Raw genomic sequence first — 20,652 nt, 5'->3', positions numbered from 1 at the left:
ATGGCAAGAAAGCCATAAGTATGAGATACTTATTGTCTTGCTGTGTGATCTTTAATGATCCAGAAGTTCATTTCTATTTCATCTTAGAATGGCCCACCACAGTGCGCCAGTGACTCAGACCCGTCTAGAGATTTCTTTTTGTTTTCCCTTCTGGCTGAATTTCTTCAGCATATGAGTTTTTGTTGTTGTCTGCATAGCTAGTTAATCTTTGGATAGGAACTGGTGTCCTTGTAATTTTCCTCCCTGTCTTCTTACCTCTGATTACAGCGTATATATATATATTTTTTTTTTTTCACTTGAACTTGAATTTAACTGAATTTCTGGGTTGAGGTTATGATTTAGAATTTCTTGAGAGTATGTAGTTCACTATTGAATTCTTTGTTCTTGTCATTAGAGACCCTGATAAGATGAAGATTACAGTCTGAAACCACTAGATATGAAAGATGAGGAAAAGGACGTCCAATCTTACAGTGAACACCATCAATCACGAAGTGATGCTGGTCCTCCCGTAGGGTGTTCTGAGAAGGAAGTCCCCAGAGATGCGATCCCGCACAGCAGATACCTTTGCAGGGTTTTGCTTTTAGCAGTTTTATCTGATGGTTTTGCTCAAGGCATCTGAGCAGCAGCTCTGCAGTAGCCCAAGGCTGTGACTCACGAAGCAGATGAGCAACAGTCACAGGGCGCTCGTGTCTCCCGCCGCGTCGGGCCACGTGTCCTGCATCCTGTTTGCGAGCGGCCCCGGTGGCCGCTCTCGGCAGCCCCTTCGGCTGCAGCACCCTGGAATTGTTCCCTGGCTCTATCCGCCACCGGGAAAAGGGCACAGCCTGTGTAAAAAGGAATAGGCTGCTTTTTTTATGGACGTCTCCCCCAGCCCATGAAAGCAGGAGGTGTGGGGGCTTTCAGGGGGTGTCGTGAAGCCGAGCTGCTTTTAAATGTCTGGTTGGAGAAGGGGGGAAAAAAAAGACAAAATGTGGTATTTCTAAATTTGACACATGGAGTTGGATTCAAAGATTTCAAATGGCAAGTTTTAATGGTTGAAACTAATAGGTGCTATAATTTTGTCAATATAATTGTTAATTAGCCTTTTTGAAGTGAACTAATGAATTTAGAAAGAAGGATTAATTTCATAAGAAAGAAAAAAGTTACTGTGTAGGACCTTGCAATAGATTTCTCCATTTCCCAATATCTTTTTCCCAATTGAAATCACGAGGTGCATTTCTGAACTGCAGCACTTTGTTATTGTGTTTTTCAGGATCCGAACAGGCCCCAAATCCTAGGAACATGACTGTTCTTCTCCTGGAAGCTTTCTACGGCGGTTCCCACAAGCAGCTGGTGGATCTTCTGAAGGAGGAGATGGACGACTGCGTCCTCTGCACCCTCCCTGCCAAGAAGTGGCCGTGGAAAGCCCGGACTGCTGCCATCTCTTTCATGCAAACGGTACCACCTAACCCTAACTACAGGTAACCCGGGAACAACGGGACCATCTCCCAGCAAAAATGGTGCAGGGGCCTTCAGCTGGTTCTCCCAAGCTGGATATGCAGTTATGTGTATATACATGTGTATGTGTAGGAAGCTTGTAGTGATCAAATACAAGCTTTTCTTCTTGCTTTGCCTTCCTTGGCTATAAATATGGGAAGCTGCATTGCTAGTCTTTGGAAATCTCTTAAAGAGTGGATTCATTTCTGTGTACAGTGCATACATGTATGCATGCATCTTGCTTCTAAATTACCAGGCGAATTAGGAGATGGTGAAAGATTAAAACTCTGTTTTGCACAGATTGGGCTGGAAGATAGCAGAGACGTGCACAATACGAGCTGCCTCGCTGCCCTCCCAGCTATCTGCTAGGGCAGGTTTATCAGAGCGTCCCGACCTCGAGGATTTAAGGGAGCAGGTTTATCTTAACAGCAGTCGGGCTCTGTAACGCGCCTGCGACTATGGACGTCAAGCACGCGCCCGTGTAAGTTGTGAATTTCTATCGGCTGGAACCTGAACTGATAAAAGCCAAATATTTAGGTCAACAGATCGCAATCAGCTAGTGAGAAGCAGCCACTTCAACTACCAGGCTGTCTTTACACAGCTCTTTTAGCCGTACCTAGTCGGTGGAGATGTGGTGCCATCTCAGGAGAAACAGGAGCACGATTTTCTCCCCGTTGTCTCGTGCAGGGCGTTCAGCGTTGCTCTCGCGGCGCTTTCCTTTTGCAACGGCTCTGGTTTGAAGGAGTCTATATGACAAACTGTTATGTAAATCTCTCTCGTAGCACAACCGCATCCTCCAACGCAGCACAATGTTATCTGTGTGCCTTCAAGGTCAGCAGCCCAAGCTGTCCAGCACTAACTGTATTAAACTAATCAGGCATCACTCATAGACATGCACTTCATTAGTTTAACTTACAGTTACATTGACCTAAGATAACTTAACTCCAATTTGTCAAGTAACCCGCATCTTGGGAGGAGGAGGGGGGGAACAGAAACAACAACAACAAAAAAACAGCCCAGCAGCTTGAAAACTCCCTTGAAGTTAATAAACTTGCAATCTGTCATAGACTTATGTGCAAATATAACCTTTACTGACAACAAATAAATCTGAGCTAGCCAATAAAGCATCTTAAAGAGAGGAAAGCTTTCTCTTTGCTGTTGCTGTTAGTGCGTGATCAGACAGAATCAAATAGTCCAACTTCACAGTGATACAGTGTTTAGAGAAGACTATATACCATATCCTTGCATGCAGGGTAAAATTTTAGGAATAAAATATTTTAGGAACATTTTAGGAACAAAGGCTGATGTGGCTGGTGAGAGAAAAACTAATTAGGGATACCATCTCCTTTACTTGCACATTTTTAATGTTTGTTTTGCAATTGAGTGTTTCAAGGATTGTATTAGATGGAAAGCATAAATGCATCAGACTACAGCCTAATGAGGCTGACTAGTCTTTCCTGCTATAAAAAACATTGATTAAAATTAACTGATTCTTCTACTTCTAGCTTGCCAGTAACCATTTAAGATCTGTTTCCCAGGTAGCAGTGACTTATTATTCATCTGAAGACAAAATTATAGTTAATTGTCAGGAGTGTATGTTTTGAATTAGATATTTAAATATCTCAGTCTTCTTGGGAGGCAATGTGAAGCCACAGATCTGTGTTATTTACAGTATTGACGTTATTCGTGACTCATTTTCTAGAATCAAAAACTTGTTTCCAAGTGCTCTTCAGATAGAGATCAATGGTGTTTCGTAAATACTTGTTTCTCTGTATGCAGGTAATAATGCAGAAAGATCACAAAAATTTCAACACTGTTGCATTGCTATTTTTCCTGCATTCTTAAATATATATATAGATATATATACACATATACATTGCTATTGTCATGACTTCCTTGTGCAGTGTGTAGTTAAACCAGCTCAAATCTTCATTCATCTCCTGAAAGGAGGACAGGAACCGTGATGAATATGGCAGATGGGGCAGGGAGTATGAGCTCGAGCTCAGCGGGCCCTTAAGGAGGTGCTTTTGAGGGGGGGAGATGTAGCTAGTGACTGGAAATGGTCTCATATATTGAGGGACTGGAGCAACAGAGCTGCACGGGCTGCTTTCTTGCCTTGCTCTGTGGAGATTTGTGTGATTTCTCCTTCCTGCCTTAATTGGCCCGAAGATGTCAATTTTGAGGTGGGTTTGCTCCATCTTCCGTCAGAAAGGGAGGGCACAAGGCGCTTCTTGGGCTAAACTCTCCTTTCCTGTCGCTTCGCTGCAGTCTGTCTCAGAGTGGGAGGAACAAGACATTCGTGTCGGCTCTTCCCGAGTACTTTGATTTCTAAGAAAACGGGAGATTCCCCTCTAGAAATTGTGACTCCAGGAAGAGAAATACTACATTTTCAGGACAGCAGTTTCCAACTTAGGGCATTTGAAATATGCTGTAAAAGGGCAACATTTCACTATTTGCTTTTTCTAGATTTTTTTTGTCAGCAATTAGAGAAGTTTCTCATCAGTTCATGAATATGGCAAAGAGAAGTGACCTCCTGAAAACTGCACTGCCGTCAGTCTGCAGGGTCCTGGCATTGTGTTTGCTCCCAACTACTTCTTTGAAAAATGTGAATATCTGAACTGCTCCTCTAAAATTAATTTTGATTAATTTAGCACAAACTGCAGAAATTGAGTAACAAACCTCTAAGAATTTTTCCCCTTACCTCAAAGAAAGTTCTCAAATTTGAAAATGATAATTCATTACAGCAGTCTAGGAAGAAATACTTGATTTGTTGCTTTTTCTTTAGCATAATTCTGCTTATTACCATGAGAAAAAAATATTTTAAATTTCAGATACAAAAATAATCAAGATGACACACTAAACAAAAGCGTTTTATTTTGCTCTCAGGCTATGCTCTACCAAAAGTATTAATTCAGATAAAGAAGTTAGTGGTATAAAGACTTAGATCTGTAAGTGCAGTATAGCTTCAAGTTTGGTTTTAATAGCACTGCTAGATTATTTTCGAAAAATATATATAAATGTAATGTGTAACATTCTGTACTGCCCCCCAGGTAGCTGTTCATATGAATAAAGATTTTATTTGTAACAGACTCTGGCCCTGAAATACCCCTAGGGTAGATGCTAGCATATATATACCCCTTGAAATTTGACAACTGTATTTTAAAAGACAAACTGTGTGCTTTTTACATTTTACAAAGGAAAAAAACATTGGTTTTCATTAACGAGGCTCTGAAAAAAATCTGAAGGGTGTGGTGTTCAGCAATATATAGTCTATTCTGAGAGGATATAATGTAGACAGTGTTTTCCCCCATAATGTGTGAGGACTCCCAGCTAGGTTCAGGGTTGTTTCGGATCTGATGCTTTCGTTGTGTTCTGTATGGAAAAAGAAAATGTTATGAGTTCTTTCCTAGCTAATGTACTAGTGTCACCAATACAGTCTGTGAAAAACGGATGCTGTAAATTTTTATTCCAGTGAGTAATTTGATGGATGAGGAGTCCCACTGAAAACGTAGCACAAGTTGCATGGCTAAGCGTTAGCAAGTCAGAGTGCTGTTTTCCAGCTATTTTCTTCTTCTTCTTAAAAAAATACCTGCAAGTAACATAACCTGGGGCTGGCTGGGGAAGATGGGAGTGGAAGTGAGAAGTGCAGGCATCACCCCTCCCCTTCAAGCTGAGTACATAGCTGGGTGTTTGTGCCGGCAACATTTCTGTCTCAAAAATACACAAAATACACATGCCCTTGTGCTTTCAGCAGCTCGAACTCAGCCTCTGCAATGAGCCAAGGTAATGGGGGAAGATCTGCCACGGTTTTCTCTGCACCTACCCGTTTTTTCGTTTTTGCCCTCCAGCCGTTCGTGGGTTCTCACAGTGACAATAATAGCCACAGCAAAGATGCTCTTTATCCCGAACGTTGGAAGTGTATCCTTAAATAATCTCTGTGTAGGAAGAGGATTTCCTTGCCCTGTGTTACAGGCCCTCTCTGCGTTGGACCCTAATAAGGGCCAGGTGAAAAATCAATTGTACATGTGAGTTAGTTAAATAAAAAGTAACCACTTATGTACAAATTAAAAAAGGTTTACCCAGTGCTTTCCTATATGTTTTAGGGTGTTTGTTTCTATAGATAGGTGAACTAGAATCTCATTTATGGTATTGATTATAAGAGTGAGTATTTTGGTGTTACTGCTAAAACTTCATTACATTTGAGAATAGAACGTGGCTCACCTTATTGCAAGTGCTGAATAATTTTCAGCCTGGATATTTTGATCTTTTAGGTTTCCAGCTCTTTCTCAGTGTAAGATTAAGAAATGAATACGTGAGATGTGGGGGAGCAGACTCATAGAGGACAGACTGGTGAATCACCTCTTGCACCCTCACAAAGAGTAAGATGACCAAAAGGCTGTGCCAGTCGCACGGTGTTCAGACCTCATTTTGGCTTAAAAATAAAAACAACGTGTGTGAAATATTTTCTCACCACAACGTCCTTACCTGGCTGTGGAGACGTCCCCACTAGGAACAACAGGTATCCTTGACGTTAAGGAGCCGCGTACCCCGTCCAGGAGACGCCGCTTAGCTCCGCGCCCCTCTTCTCTGCGCAGCCACACGAAGGTCGCTGCTTTTTCCTCCTCGGTGCTAAACTTGCCCGCGTGTTTCTCGAAGCAGCCGCCGAGTTCACGAGGGTGGTTCACGCGGGTGCGAGCGCAGACACGTTCGTTCTGCCCACGCGCTGAGCTCGCTGGGCTCCACAGGGCCATATGGCCACCCCGGCATGGTGTTGAGCCTCAACTAATAAACCCTACTGAGACGCAAGATACAGGCACCGGGTACGGAGCTGAAACAACTTGGTGACTTCTGACCAGAGCTGGCGCCTGTCCAGCCAGCCTAGGGTGTAAGCAAAGAGAATATATGTCCATATGGAAGGGTACGAAGCTCCACGACGTAGCACAGATGACATCCTCCACTTCCATAGCCCCGGATAATAGAGGTTGTCCTAGAGGCTGAATAGAGAGTGTGAAATTCATGCTGATGAGGAGAGCTTCGAGGCAATCTTATGGTGAGGCTACGTAATGTGGGAATGTAGGTGTAAAAATGGGCTTTTGTGCGGGCTAGGTTAATGTCACCCCAAATCTGTTGCGAAAACTTCTCCCGAAACTGTCGTCATTCAAAATAAACTTAGCGGGAAGAGCAGATTTGACCGAATTTGCGGATGATTTTTATTGGAACGCTGATATAAACCAATGCATTGTCAAAAATGGCGAGAGCGTTGCTTATTTTTTGAAAATCTGCCACTGATAGATGTATTAATATATGTATAAAGAGAGAAAGAGAATTGATTGGAATATATTTGAACTGGAAACATAGTGTGAATAAAGGTAACCGCTCCAGAAGAAAGTCTAAGGGAAAAAATCATTTGATATTGAGCATAACGATGCTGCTGCAGTTTTGTCTGCTCGGGATCAGGCCCCTGAATTTCACTGCACCAAAATTAACAGAAAAACAACCCAACAACCAATAATTCTTTTGAGAAGCAGGACAAATAATTTTATAAGTAAACTACCTGAAATTTATTCAGGCAGGCAGCAAAATGATCTTAAACATTCACTTTGCATTAATCAACTTTGCCTCAGATAAAATGCTGGCAGATGGCAGCTATTCATTTGAAAAGTGACAGGTTTTCTTTACATTTTTGTGTGTAAACCCCCACATGCACACACTTCCCTCCAAAAAGTTTAGTTGCCTCATTTGTCCAGCGTTTCTTTTTTGCCTTTCTATAAGCAGTGCAGTTATTAGGCCGTTTGACAATTCGCTTGGTTAAAAGAGGTTTTAGATTAATTGAAAATAAGAATGCTTCCTTTGAAGTCAGGGGAAGCGTGTGCGTGATGTAAAATTGGGCATAAATAAGAGCAGAAGGATGAACGCGGCGCACGGGAAGGTGCGGGACGGGCGAGCGCAGTGGCTGGAGCTGCTGCGTGATCTATAGGTAGTGCTAATGGGGAATGGCAGTTGTCCGTTTGATGTGTAAAAGATTTGCTGAAATTCCCGAAAAATATTCTGAGGAGACAATGAAAGAGCAGTCTGTTTTTTCAAACTGTAGCATGTGTTTTTCCTTTATGTTCTTGAGTGCCTGGGGAAATCCTTGTTTTTCTTTCTAAAATGAATTTTATGAATCACCTGGAGATTTGATATTTACATTGCTAGCAGTAAAATGTAATGAAATAGTGCATTATGATTCAGTATTTCTACACTTAGGGTTTTAATGAGTGTTTTATCTGTCCTTTTAAACAGTTGCTGCTGTGTATAGGTTTTATTTCCAGATTAGTTATAGATTACATTTCTATTTTCAAATTACAAATATATATACAGTACTATATTATAAAGAGCATGATACTTTTCTTCGATTCATTGTCATTCTAGTCCGTAATGCTCATTTGATCTTCCAAAGGGAAAGAAAGCCAGCTTTTGGTTTGCATTCAATAAAGAGAAAAATCTTAATTTTTTTTTCTTCTGCTGCTTTTTCCTGAATTTCAACTATATTTTGTACCTTAGAAATAAGTAATACAAATTTTGTCAGATACTTGGTTTGCACATTATTTGGATTTATAGCTTTATATTCCAGTATCATAAATAACCAGCTGTCTTAATAAGTATTTACAGCATGGCTTGGCTTTGTGCATTAATATATAATGAAAAGAAATTTGGTGTAATGCAAACTGCTTCTAGCAAAACAGTTTTGGGAGGAGGCCTGCGTTAAGACTGCTGTTTTCTTTTGCAAGCTTCACCCTGGCCCAGGTGTGTTAAGGGTCACGTTGCCACCACGCTCAGGTGCCCACAGTGCTCCGGACGTTCCCGTCATCCGTCTGCAACGGACCAGGAATTCTCCTGGGAAGGGTCCTGTGTGGTCGATGTAGAGGATGGCTTAAACGCTGTTCTGCAGTTCATGCAGGGCACTTTCCTGGGGCGCCGGCCTTGCAGAGGGGAGGCCGGGGGTAGCGGCTGCTCTGGATCCTGCGCTGAAAGGAGGAAATTCGGATACAGCACCCAGTTACGGAAAACGGTGTGCGGGGAAGTATCCGGAATTCATTAGTGGCGTTAGTAAACCTTTCCTAAGAGGAATTTTCTGAATTTCATGTGGGTGATACAAATTTGACTTTTATGAACCTCCAGGCACCTTTTCTACAGCGTTTTTCCTGCTCACCTGTGAGATGTTCACTTCTCCTGTGGATGCCGAAGGGTTTCCGCGTGCATTTTGAGTGCCCCCTTAAATCCTGGGGGAAGGCTGGACAGGGGCTAGGTTTGTAGCATTCTGCACATGACTATGTAAGCAATACCTGCCTTAACAAAGAGGTAACAAATATCTCAACAGCTTGTGATGGTTGCAGAGAGGCTCTGGAGTGGGGTGAAGTGCCCTATCACTGCGGGAGGCAGGAGGTGCAGGCTGGTCCTGAGGGACCGAATGCTCCCAGGTGTTCCTGGAGGCATTAAGTGCTCTCCTGGCACGTCATCTTCTGGCTCAGTTTCATCCAGATGAATCCAGGCCATAACTGTGGTGTGGACTGTAGCGCGGATGGTCACGAGAGCCCTTTGGGCCGTGCTCTTCCGAGTCCAGCTGAAACGCTAATCTAAATTGACCCCTAAACCACTTCATTTTGTATTTTATGGTGTCATCTCTTCCCAAATATAAAGCCTGTCTGTTCCATGTAGTCTGATTAAGATCCGTTTGCCAAATCATGGTGTTATAGAATTTATTTTATTTAGTACGGACCTTTAACTCCCCCTAACCACAACCGATCAATTCATTCCTTCCCATTTTCCCCTCTTAATCTGCAAAGCCTGAGAATCTTGAGGATTATACCTGTTACTGATATGCGTTGAATCATTATGATTAATTTTAACCCCTTTGAAGAAAATTGAGAATTACATCTATTGTCTCTGATACTAAAAAAATATCCATAGGACTTTTTTTTTCTTCTCATTATTCAATAATGCAAATTTTCAGAAAGAGATAACCTAGCTTCTTGAAATCTCCTTATTCCCTTGGACAGAATTTTTCCTTTCTACCCTCTGTCTTTTGTCCCTGTCCCTTCCTCCGTGCATCCTGCCTGTATACCCGGATGGTCCAGTGGACACTGTCATTTTAAAGGATGCTTTCCAGCTCCGAAGCACTTACAGGTTTTTATTATTGTTTAAGTTTATATGCTTGCCTATTCCTTCCTTGTGTTTCCCTTTTGCTTGTTCCACACTGGAGCTCATATTTCTCTCTAACAGCAACAGGAAGAAAGAAGAAAGGAAACAGTAAACAGTAGTGGATATAATATCACAAACAAATACATGATTTCCATTTTGCAGAAGAAGTGTTAGAAGAAATGTATACCTATTAATATAATTTCAAATAATTACTAGGAGGAAAGATATAACAGACCTAATGTATCTCTCTCAGCAATTTTACCTGATGCAACTGCTGAAAAATGTTTAAACTAATAATTTATCAGGTGGTAAGAAGAAACATCAGTGAATTATCAAAGAAGAAAAACCGAAAAAACCCAGCTCTTTCAACGTTAATGTTGTTGTGGTTAAGGAGTTTTATTAACATGTATTTTCTTTTAGACTGATTTTTTTTTAACTTAGCATATTTTACATATATTTTTCTATATGAAATATGGAAAAACTGTTTTCCTGGAATGAGTGTTATGTAACATCAACACGGAGAAATTTGTGAACGTATATAATGCTATGCATATTATGTATGGAAGAATTAAAAAAAATTAGAGGAGTAATTTGGGAACATCTGCAATTTTTTATTTATGTAAAAGAATATCCCATTTTTAATTAAGGATGGAATTTAAGAATGATAAATGGGACCATTATCTAGTAGCAGTTAGTTTGCAGGCAATTTTTTCCTACTGTTCTGCAGATTGCTGCAGGTTTGACAGTGCCCTTGGCTTTTGTGAGCAAAATGCATTTCATACTTGTGACAGAATAGTTGTAACTCACTAAACATGAAACAGTTATCATGCATAGCGACATCTCTATGTTTAAACCCTCAGGAATAGAATTATTTTAAACTGTGCATATGCAGAAATTTCCTGGTAATCAATTTTATTAAAAACATAACGGTTAAAAATTTTATCTGCCAAATGCATTCAGAGAAATGGTGCTAAAGATACTGAAATTATGGAGGAAGATGAGATGAATTTCAGGGGAAATTTTAACAAAGAAGATATCTTTTATTTTATTTATTTATCCTTAGAGTGAAATGATTCCTAAGTGAACTTAGGGGGAGAATTTCCTTTGCTGTAGCTGTACTGTAATAAATTGTAAGTGAGCCAAAGTTAGATGTTATTTCTGAAAGAAATAGGCTACATGATAGTGTTTACAGTGCCAGACGTAACTTCTGTCTGCCTTGTGGCCATTCACAAAGAGGGAATTTGTGCTTTGGACCTGCTTTCCTTCGAGTCCGTCCGGACGTCGGCAGGAGCTGATGCTGGAGGTCAGTCAATGGACTCGGGATGGGGAGGGTTTGGAGCGCGGGGAGCTCACTCCTGCGCCCGTTCTGTTCTGCTACCGGCCTCACCATTTTGCCGTAGCTAATGGATTTTTAAAATGTTTTGGTCCTCGCTGGTAGACTGACCTATCTTCTGTTTGCTCTTTTTGTAGTTCTAGGCCCAGCTGGATTTTCATCTTGCAGTCGGCAGAGGCCAGAGCTGGCTCTGTGTTCTGGTTAGTTCCACTGGTCATAGTTGTGTGGTATTAAAGAGAGAGGAAGAAAAACGGGGTCTAACCGTGGGGAGATGGGTGAGATCCTCACCTTGCCAAAAGCAGAAGGAGCTTTGGGAGTGACTTCAGCAATACATGACTTCACATTTGCCTTTGTATAGCGCATTTAGTGCCATGTACATTGGGTGTTAATAGCTTTTTTTATTTTTCTTTCCGTATTTACTCCTTCTTTGGCATGGTGTCTTTGGCCTAGCATCAAGAGACCCGTATGGACGGGGTCTTCGTAGCCATCGCACAGGTACTGTCCACGCCAGGGCGCGGAGGAGGAACCCAGTGTACAAACCCCGTGTGAGGTTGAGCAGCGGCCTCCCCGAGCGCCTCGCACCCCCGGGCTGGTTGGGAACGAAAAAAAATAATATACACATGCAAAACACACAAATATTAGTTCATTTATTTAGTAACATAAGATGGTTGCCTAAGATATTTCGATATCCCGATAATTGCATAAAATATCCTGGAGACTCAGGATCGCTTTCATGGCCTGTGTTTTTCCCTTCTCTTTTCCATCCTTTCTACTCCTTACCCTCTTTTTTTCTAATCATAGTTTGCATCTAAAGATCCATGTAAACGAATCATTATTATCAGCACCTTTGTTTTTTTCCGGTTCCCAAATGCAGATTGTGTTGAGTAGGGCCAGGCTCATGGAAAAAGCAGATTTTTAAGTGCTTTTTTTGTTTGTTTGTTTGTTTTGTTTTGTTTTTAATGGAGCAGAGGACCTAGAAGTTGTCCTACATCGAATTACTCGCTCAGGGCTTCATGCACTAGAAGTAGTTGTATGTATTTTGCAAACCAGTGCAGCAGAAATCTAGACTGTAGTGTGCCCTGCCATGTTCTGGTTAGCAGAGTGTCCATTCAGTATTCAGAAGTAGGTGTTTGCATTCTTTAAAGTATTAATTTCCAGCATTAACAGTTGCGCAGAAGGTCGTTGACACCGTGGGTTGCGTGGGGTCCCTGGGGAGCCCGATGTAGTTGGAGGCAGCGTTTATGGCATCTCGGTGCCCCCGATGTTTGTTTCTGCTTCCCGTCTCGCTGGCGTTTGTCGAGGGACTCTTTTTAGATTATATTTTGCAGAAGGCTCTCGATTTTCGAGCGAGATGGCGGAAGGGATTGGCGGCCGGGAGGGGCTTGCGGATAATTTTGTGCTCCCCACATTATTAAACTGTATAAAGGCTATTTCAGCTGCTGAGATGAAGCTCGGCAGCTGCTCCGCAAACTCCTAGTAAAATAGAGGGCTGAATTTTCCTTATCTCGAGCATCTGCCTCTGACCACAGATGTTGCAGGGGCTCTGCATTTTCCTTAACTCGTAGCCTTTGAATTACGTGGTCGGCACATAGTAATAATAGATTTTTTTTGGTGGGCTGAGATGGGAATGAGAGATAACGTTGCCATCTATTAATTGCTTGGTTCAGCCTGAGACACCGAGTCACAAAGAGGAAGGTACAAAAACTTGGTGTGCAAAACACATGCTCTGCAATAGCAAATCCCAACTCAACCCCACAGCCTCTTGCAGCATCTCTACGGTATCTGCATTCCCAGTGTCTCTTCTTTGCACACTATATTTTGGTCCATACATCTTTTTTCCCAGCACGTGCTGTGGAATTTAAAACTGCCACCGTATTAACTCTTGCTTGTAATATCTTGAATTTTGTCTCTGTTAAGAAGGGGGTTGCAGTGCGAGCGGCCACAGATTTAAGGTAGATTATTTTATATTTCTGAAAACTGCCGATATTCTCCAGCAGACCACGGGAGCAGCCTCCTGACCGCTCAGCCCAACCGCAGCAGTTGTGGTAGTTGTTCTTCAGAAGTTCTTGTTTAGTTTTCCCTCAGATGGATAACCAATATGGAACATTTTGTCCACATAAGTCTTATTGCGGAGGTTAGAACATTGTGCTAATTAGGAAAAGCTAATTAGGCAGATTGTTGAGCCTGTAACCAGAATTTTTTATTTTAATGGATCTTGAAATGTGGGATGCTGACTTCTCTCTGTTAGATTATTGTAAAGTACACATTTCTCTTGAATGACTTGTAAAGGTCAGAAACTATTCTTCCTGATGAGACTATGTAATTGGAGTGAGAAAGCAAAGCAATTTTCATTTTTGGATTTACTAAATAAAAACTATATGAAGAATATATGCTGTAAAATTGATGAAATCATTAATTCATACCAGCTTCTTATTGTGACAGTAGAAATTATTTAAGTTTTTATAACTGCTTCATTAGGAAGTCGGAGTTCATATGAATAAATAATGTAGTGGGCACCTGTGTTAAGACTGGAGTTAGCTGGGACACAAATCTCACAGATTTTTGTTTGGCTGCTTCAAGCTAAAGCTTTTTAGCCCGTGTCTTACTAAGTCCTGGGAGGTCTCTGTTTAAAACTGGTTCAGGCTCACCTACAAGTCATGGACTTGTCTACAAACTGGAATCTGAAGTGAGTCTGTTTCCAGCTGTGGTTCCACCTGGAAGCCAAACCCGAGGGCTGGGTTAGCTGCAAAGGTTCTGCTCTTAATTCCCTGCAGCAGGGTCTGTAATGCACGAGTCGCTCGTGCCGAGGCCCGTGCTGGATTTGCAAGGTGCCACGTGGAAAGCAGGGGATGGCATGTTCCTTATTGGGATGAAGACGCCTCGCCTGAGCAGGATGCACCGGGAATATTGGGTTTCCTTGGTGCAGTTCAAAGGCAGAAGGAAGCCTTGTTACCTGGTTCCTAATGTTATACTGGGTTTGGGGCTTCCTTTGCTTGTTTGCTTTTTCTGAAGCTTTTGAAGCAGATTTCAGACCCATCTCCAGACCAGTTTGCAGGCAGCTCCAGCTTGGATAAATACTGGTTTCCCAAGCCCATTAACTTTCTGTGTTTCGCCACATTTTGACATTTTGACTTTCACAGTTGCTTCTTCCTGGTGCCTCGTCCTCAGCTGTGACACTGTCTGTGTTCTGGAGCAGGCTTAGTGCAGAAAAATGGGCTTTGAATTACCACCACATAGGGATTTCTGTATCAGTAAGACACCAGTCAGTCTTGCTGCACTGAGATCTAAATAAATTCGTGTGTTTGAACAAACTTGGACATTTTGAACCTTGACATTGTAATACTTCATGCTCGGATATTTCTCTGCTTTGTCAAGGAGGGATGACTAGTAAAACCATGAGCTGATTACTCCTTGTATTAGATAATCATTTCTTAATGTGGGAGGATATTAAGAAGAATAGATGTGAACGCTCTTGAAAGACTCTTTATGGAATAAGGCTTAAGCATCACTTTAAATAGGCTCCACACTCGCTTTCATGCTGAGTCAGATGTAGCTTGACTCTTGCGGGACAAATATGCTAACAACCAGGACAGAAATCAAGAAGTGAGTCCTAGAAAACGCTTGCAAAACATATGGTGACTCTATTACCTCTTATTAACCTCTCACTGCTGAGTGTGAGGCGCTGCCACCCTCGGCATTGAGGTTTGCGGAGCCGGAGTCCGGCTGGACCAAGACGCTCCCTACTCCCCTTCCTAGGTTTGTGCTAAGCCGAAAAAAATCCTGGTCCTCCCTCCTGCCCGAATCATGTGTTTGTCTTACGACATGCCCGTGGCGAGGAGTTCTTAGTCATGGGTTAGACTCTGGAGCTGGAAAACTTGCCAGTGTCTGAGTCACCGTTCACGTTGGTGGGGACGTTGCCCGTGAACGGGTCCCCTCTGGAACACGTGCCCTGCCCCGTGTTTGCCTTAGTGTATTACCAAACATTGCGCGTTTCTGATTTTGGACTGCAGAAAAGCTCTCGTGTCACCCTAAGAGCAGCTTCTCATAGAAACTTCTTTCCTTCTTAGAAAATTCTAAGACGCTTTCATTATGAAAGTAATTGAATTCAAGATTTTTACTGTCATGGCATATGAATGTGTTTTTTGCCATCGTGGCACTTGCCCATTTGGGATTATTTTCTGCCCATGAATATTATGAGATTTCTTGTTAAAGTGAATGACAAGATGATGTATGACATACTTGAGATGGCATTGAGCGGGGCAGAGTTGGAAAATTGCAGCGATCATTTTCTTTTTACATCTCCAACTTGCACATCATTGAGAGAAAAAAAAAAAAAGAAGTGTAACAGGCAACTCGAGAAAAGCATGAGGGGAAACCTTGAAAAATTACAGGGAAATTTCCATAACAGATACACCAGTAATGCTGGCTTAATAATGATTTCCTGTCATGAACTATTTTTATCGTATGCCTGCTCTCTGACGTGGCATTCTATTTAACATTTTTGAGAGCCCTGTTTTAATCAGATGAAGCTCAAGGAAGCCGATAGGTATCTGTTTGGCTCGTGGCTCCTGCTTCTGGTTGTTATTTAGTGACAAGGTTGTTGTTGCTGGAGCCTTTTCGAGCGCGTTTTGCTGGGGCGTCACGGCGCGGGCGCCAGGGATTCCCATGTGGTCGGTGCCCAGGGCCTCGCCGAGGTGCTGCGTGCCTTAAAGAGGGCTGATCCCAACTGCTCCTGCTCCTCCTGTGATTGCACGGCTGAAAATAGCGCTCTGTTTTTAGTGTCAGATGTGGTGATGGGTCTTAGGAGCAAACTAACCAGAAACAGCGTGCGAGGAAGGCGGATAATGAAGAATGTTGCATTATAAACTGCTTCTGTAAAAGAGAAATCCTTAAGAAAGCAGCAGATCTTCCTGAATCCCTTTCTGTAGTATACAACACTCTCATATATTGAATGTCATGAGAATAAAATATTAATACTTTGCTCAACTTTGATACTTTCCATGTTGCTTGTTCTATTCGATCAGGCACAGCAGAAAAGTTTGCGAATCAAAATGATTAGTTGCATTCTCCAATGTCGTGTGCGTGTGCCTTGCAAATTTGGGAAATGACCAAAAAAGAGTGCTGCAGAACAGTTGGTGTTGATGGTGCTTGAATAGTAGTAGACTTAGCACCTCATTAGATGGTCTCAGCATCTCGGATCATGGGGGAGGCTCCGCAACCTGGCTTTGGAAGAGCTCTGTCTGTGGGCACTTCTGCAGCTGCCAGGGCAGAAAATAAAATAAAATAAGATAAAATAAGATAAGATAAAATAAAATAAAATAAAATAAAATAAAATTAAAATAAAATAAAATAAAATAAAATAAAATAAAATAAAATAAAATAAAATAAAATAAAAGTTTTACACCTTTTTTTTTTGTCTGTTGCAAATGCTTTTTTGTTTCGAGTTTTTACTTACACAGTAAAGATTACATTCAGCAGCCTGGGTTACATTGCATCTTTCTTTAGTGTGATATTTGTTTGGCTCACATGCTAGAAAGCTCAGGAGCCTAAAAATGAATATAAGTTACTGGTGATCTCTGTAATAAAATTAGTTGACCTTTAAAGAATAGTATTATATAAGGGAGTGCTAACTGCAAAAACTGACAAAATGCATTTTTAATATGTAGCTATTCCTATTACTAAATTTTACATCACTATGTGGAATATACATGTGATTAAACCCTACTCTTGACTATATATTTGCAGGCAACAATGGAATAAATCGTGTCCAGGACAGAATTTGAATTTATACTAGTTGTTAAATTTGGTTGCATTTGAATAATGTAGAAATTTGAAGACACTGCAGATGCAACTTCCTAATTCTCTGCAAATGGGTCTGCCCGGTCAAGTCCCCTGGTTTTTGTTTGCAAAGCCTCTTTTCTGAGCAGGACTGTGCAGATTCCTGCAGTGCCTGAGCAGAAAGGCTGAGGCTGCCGTCCTGCTTCCCCTGCAACTGGTAACGCACAGGCAGTTCTGTAACAGGCTCTTGTGCACTGGCCTTTCCAGCAATTAATTTTCTCAGCTGTTTTTAAGAGAGGGCTTGCTGTAAATTACTCTGTTAGATACAAAGTTTGCATGCACGCTCCCAATTTTGAAGTCAGGAATGGGGGACACCACTCAGTTTCCTAGAAGTAGTTATTAAAGCAAACTTTAGTAATTTTTTTTTTCTTTTTTATGGTGGTTTGTACAAAATAATGGCACAATTAATAATGCCTGAAAAGGGTATTACAGATTTTTCCTTTTTTCTTTTTTAATCATGTAACTTCAATAGTATATTTAGTAATTATTATTGCAGTTTGCATTTCAGGTGGAGTGAAATACAGCACCACAAGCAAGTGTGTAGTTTTTAAAAATTTTTATTAGGTCTTACAACATTTGCTGAAATCCTTGCAAGATATTCATCTATTTGTAGCATCATATAGGTCTGTCTCCCCATCTGTCTCTGTTTTTCATGACGACTAGGTTCTGGTACAGTCTTTTGCTCTTTAGTACTTATTCATTGTGCCCACTGTAATGCTGTTTCTATCACAATTATTTGTCCAACAGCTTTTATTGATCATTTGTGATAAAATAAAGGAATTCTTTGTAGGGAGAAACTTAGCTAGCATTCAGTGTATTCAGTTTAATTCATTTTAATTTTATATGGTAGGAAAATGAATGTAGTTGGAACATTTATGTACTAGTAAATCAGTAAATTAGTAGCATAATGTGGTGCCAAAATCTTAGGAACAGTAAGAAAAATATTATTTCATTGCATTATTTTCTGGTAGGCCAGATTTATTAAGGAATTCATACAACTTTTATATTTCAAACGTTGCTCTTCATCCAAAGTTCAGATTCCCTACAAATAAATCCTTATTTAACAGGATATCCTCGAGACTTTTCCCTTTTTTTTTCCCCCCTTTTTTTTTTTTTATTATTGGCAGCCCGACGAAAATAGTTCTCATCTGGTTCAACTAAACTCTTTGCATTACTTGGCGGTGGTTTCTTTTGTACGTGGTGCTCGGAGCCCATTGAAGCTCCAACGGGGCAGGAAATGCAAATCATGCAAATCATCCTCGCGCTGACGCTGTACAGTGGCGTGATGGAGCGGCAGCGCGGACGGCTCGTGGGCCGACCACATGAAAGGAGGCATTTAAAGACCAGATGAGCCCAAGCTGGGCTAAGTTAGGCTATGTGTGAGCTTCAAAGCTTATGGAATAGCATCCTTTTCAAAAATAAATGTATTTTATTAATAACACCTGCGCCGAGTTCTTAAACAGTGAGAACATATAGAGGGGAACATTATGTTAAATACTTGCCATACTTAGAAGGGCAAAATTGGTATTTTGTGTAAATTCAGGTATGTCTTCCCGACGATGAAAACTGCGCATTCTCACGTGCTCCTAAAAGTGTGGTGGGTGTTTATGGTGGGTAAAAGCCTAACCCTTCTCTCCGTTTCACGTAAAAATGAAAATAAATGGAAGATAAAAGGGATTTTTGCCCACCTCACGGGGGAAAGACCAGGCTTTCTGTAAGTGCTTGGGAAGCGAGAAGTACAGGAGTGTGAGTGCTCGCGGCCTGGGTTGGATATCTAGGCTATCCGAGGAAAAAACAGGCGATATTTTTTGTACATCCATGAGGCGAGGTCTGTGTCGCAGGGCTGGGTGTGTGTAACGAAGCTGAGGCCCAGCTGTGCTGATGTCCATGATCCCGGGCACAATCCCAGGGTGCGGAGCCGGGATTTGGCTTCCTCTCGTGCCTCCTTTTAAAGACGCTGCTATAGGTCCTTGTGGATGTTGGACATGGCTGGGTTCTTGTGGTTAGAGTGAGAGTTATCACACAGAGTGACAGAATCACTGAGGTCCTCTAGAGATCATCTAGTCCAACCCAGAGCATGTGGCACAGGGCGGCATCCAGGTGGGCTTTGAAGATCTCCAGAAAAGGAGACTCCAGACCTTTCTGGGCAGCCTGTTCCAGTGCTCACAGCCAAGAAATTCCTCCTCATTCTCTGGTGGAACTTCCTATATTTCAGTTTGTGGCCATTGCCCCCTGTCCTGTTGCTGGCCACCACTAAAAATAGTCTTGCCCCATCCTCTTGACACGCGCCACTAAGGTATTTGTAAACACAAATGTCTTATCCCTTATGATTTTCTTCGAAGGATTAAAATAGAGAGAAAAAAAAGGAAACAAGAACTGTAGAAGTTGAGTTTCACTCAAAAAAAGTAACACAGCACAATCTGGAAAATAAATGTCCATCTTGAGCTGTCCCTGTGTAATCTTACTCAGTTTTTCCTTACAAAAGCAGCCTACAAAAGGAGGAGAGCTATGAGGAAGCTCAGGACATTACGGTCGTACTCATACTCGTCCTGGTGGGTAGAAGTTTGGCCTGACGCTCTTTGACGGGTGCCCCATGCCACCTGGAAGAGCTTTGGTGGACTCGTTCCTCTCGGTGCCTGTGGAGATTCATCCAGCCAAGAAGGTGCATGAACAGGCGATGTCCTGAACTCATCCTGGGGCACTAGGAAGGGGAAAACAGCACATTTCCAAGGCAGCTCCTGTGTTTCCACAGGGAATATTGATGGGCTCCATGGAGAGCACCACGCGGCCGGCACATCCTCTGCCCTGCTGTGGGAATTACAGGTGTGAAGAAGGGATTCAGAGCACAGAGAGCATCGAGTTATCCTTGCATTGGGCTGCTGCAAGGAGTCCCGAGGCTCGAGAGCTGACCGAGAGCGCGGAAAAGAAATGTTACTGCTTGTGTCTGCAATAGTTTAATGACATCTAATAATCCATTGCAGTGTTTGACAGGAAGTAGAGATCACTTAAATATCTACACCTAAGAGCACAGGGCTGCGTAACGATTTTTGATTTTTAAAGTTAATTTGTTTCTTCCAACAATGCGCACAGATATATACAGAAAATGAATCCCATATGATTCCATAGCTACCATGGTCCAGGACTTTTTTTCAGCTGCTCTCCAAAGAATATCTCGAGTCATCTTGACAAACAGCTTGACGAAAGTTTCCTTTTGAGAGCCCCTGAGAGGTTTTACATGCAGTCCAAAGGCATCGCTGGAAAAACTGTGCTATTTGGAGACCTTGACCAAAAATGCTTCACTTCGTTCAGCTTTTTTGCAGATATGCAAGCTTGTCGACCAGACACCTCGAACAGATTTTTAGCTTTCTGTGGGGGAAAGATGCATGATCTTTTCCCAATAACAAATTAGCTGTTGTCAACAATTTTTCTGGCCACGGTTTAAATAGCTTAATTTAGAATATAGTGAGTGCTTCGTAGTAATATTGTGGATTTTGATAGAAGCGCAGAAAATGCGGGTATGTATATTTGTGCATGTCTCAGTATGCGTGTATATTTACAGAAACACACCTGTTCATGCACATTCCTTATGTGAATGGAAATATATCTGAAAATACTGAACTCCTGTGGCCTGCTGAAGATAACATTTTATTTCAGGAGGTCTGTCAGGTACTGTGGCAATCAGGGCCCATAAATGTAGCCAGACTGACATGGTCATACATGACTTGATCAAGCCAATAGACTCTGACCCTCTTATCTTCAACTCTGACTCGGGAGCCCAAGTACTCGCCATGGCATCGATTCCCTCTGCCCCTTGATAAGAAGAT

At 41.8% G+C, this 20,652-nt stretch overlaps 1 protein-coding gene across 1 annotated transcript in view; it reads left to right on the top strand.

Annotated features, from left to right (window-relative positions):
* The first annotated feature begins 1,256 nt into the window (after positions 1-1,256).
* Positions 1,257-20,652, top strand: part of QTMAN (queuosine-tRNA mannosyltransferase) — a 107,251-nt gene continuing 87,855 nt past the window's right edge. Inside the window, exon 1 of the mRNA XM_088521810.1 lies at positions 1,257-1,460. Within this exon, the coding sequence (XP_088377936.1) occupies positions 1,282-1,460 (179 nt within the window). The 5' untranslated portion in view covers positions 1,257-1,281. The remainder of the gene's footprint in view (positions 1,461-20,652) is intronic.

Source organism: Tinamus guttatus, unplaced genomic scaffold, assembly GCF_059628265.1.
Source record: "Tinamus guttatus ecotype Peru unplaced genomic scaffold, ASM5962826v1 Tinamus_guttatus_pri_ptg000133l, whole genome shotgun sequence".
Lineage (NCBI taxonomy): Eukaryota > Metazoa > Chordata > Aves > Tinamiformes > Tinamidae > Tinamus > Tinamus guttatus.
The sequence above is the reverse complement of the archived record's forward strand: the minus strand, read 5'-3'. Positions and strand labels throughout refer to the sequence as shown.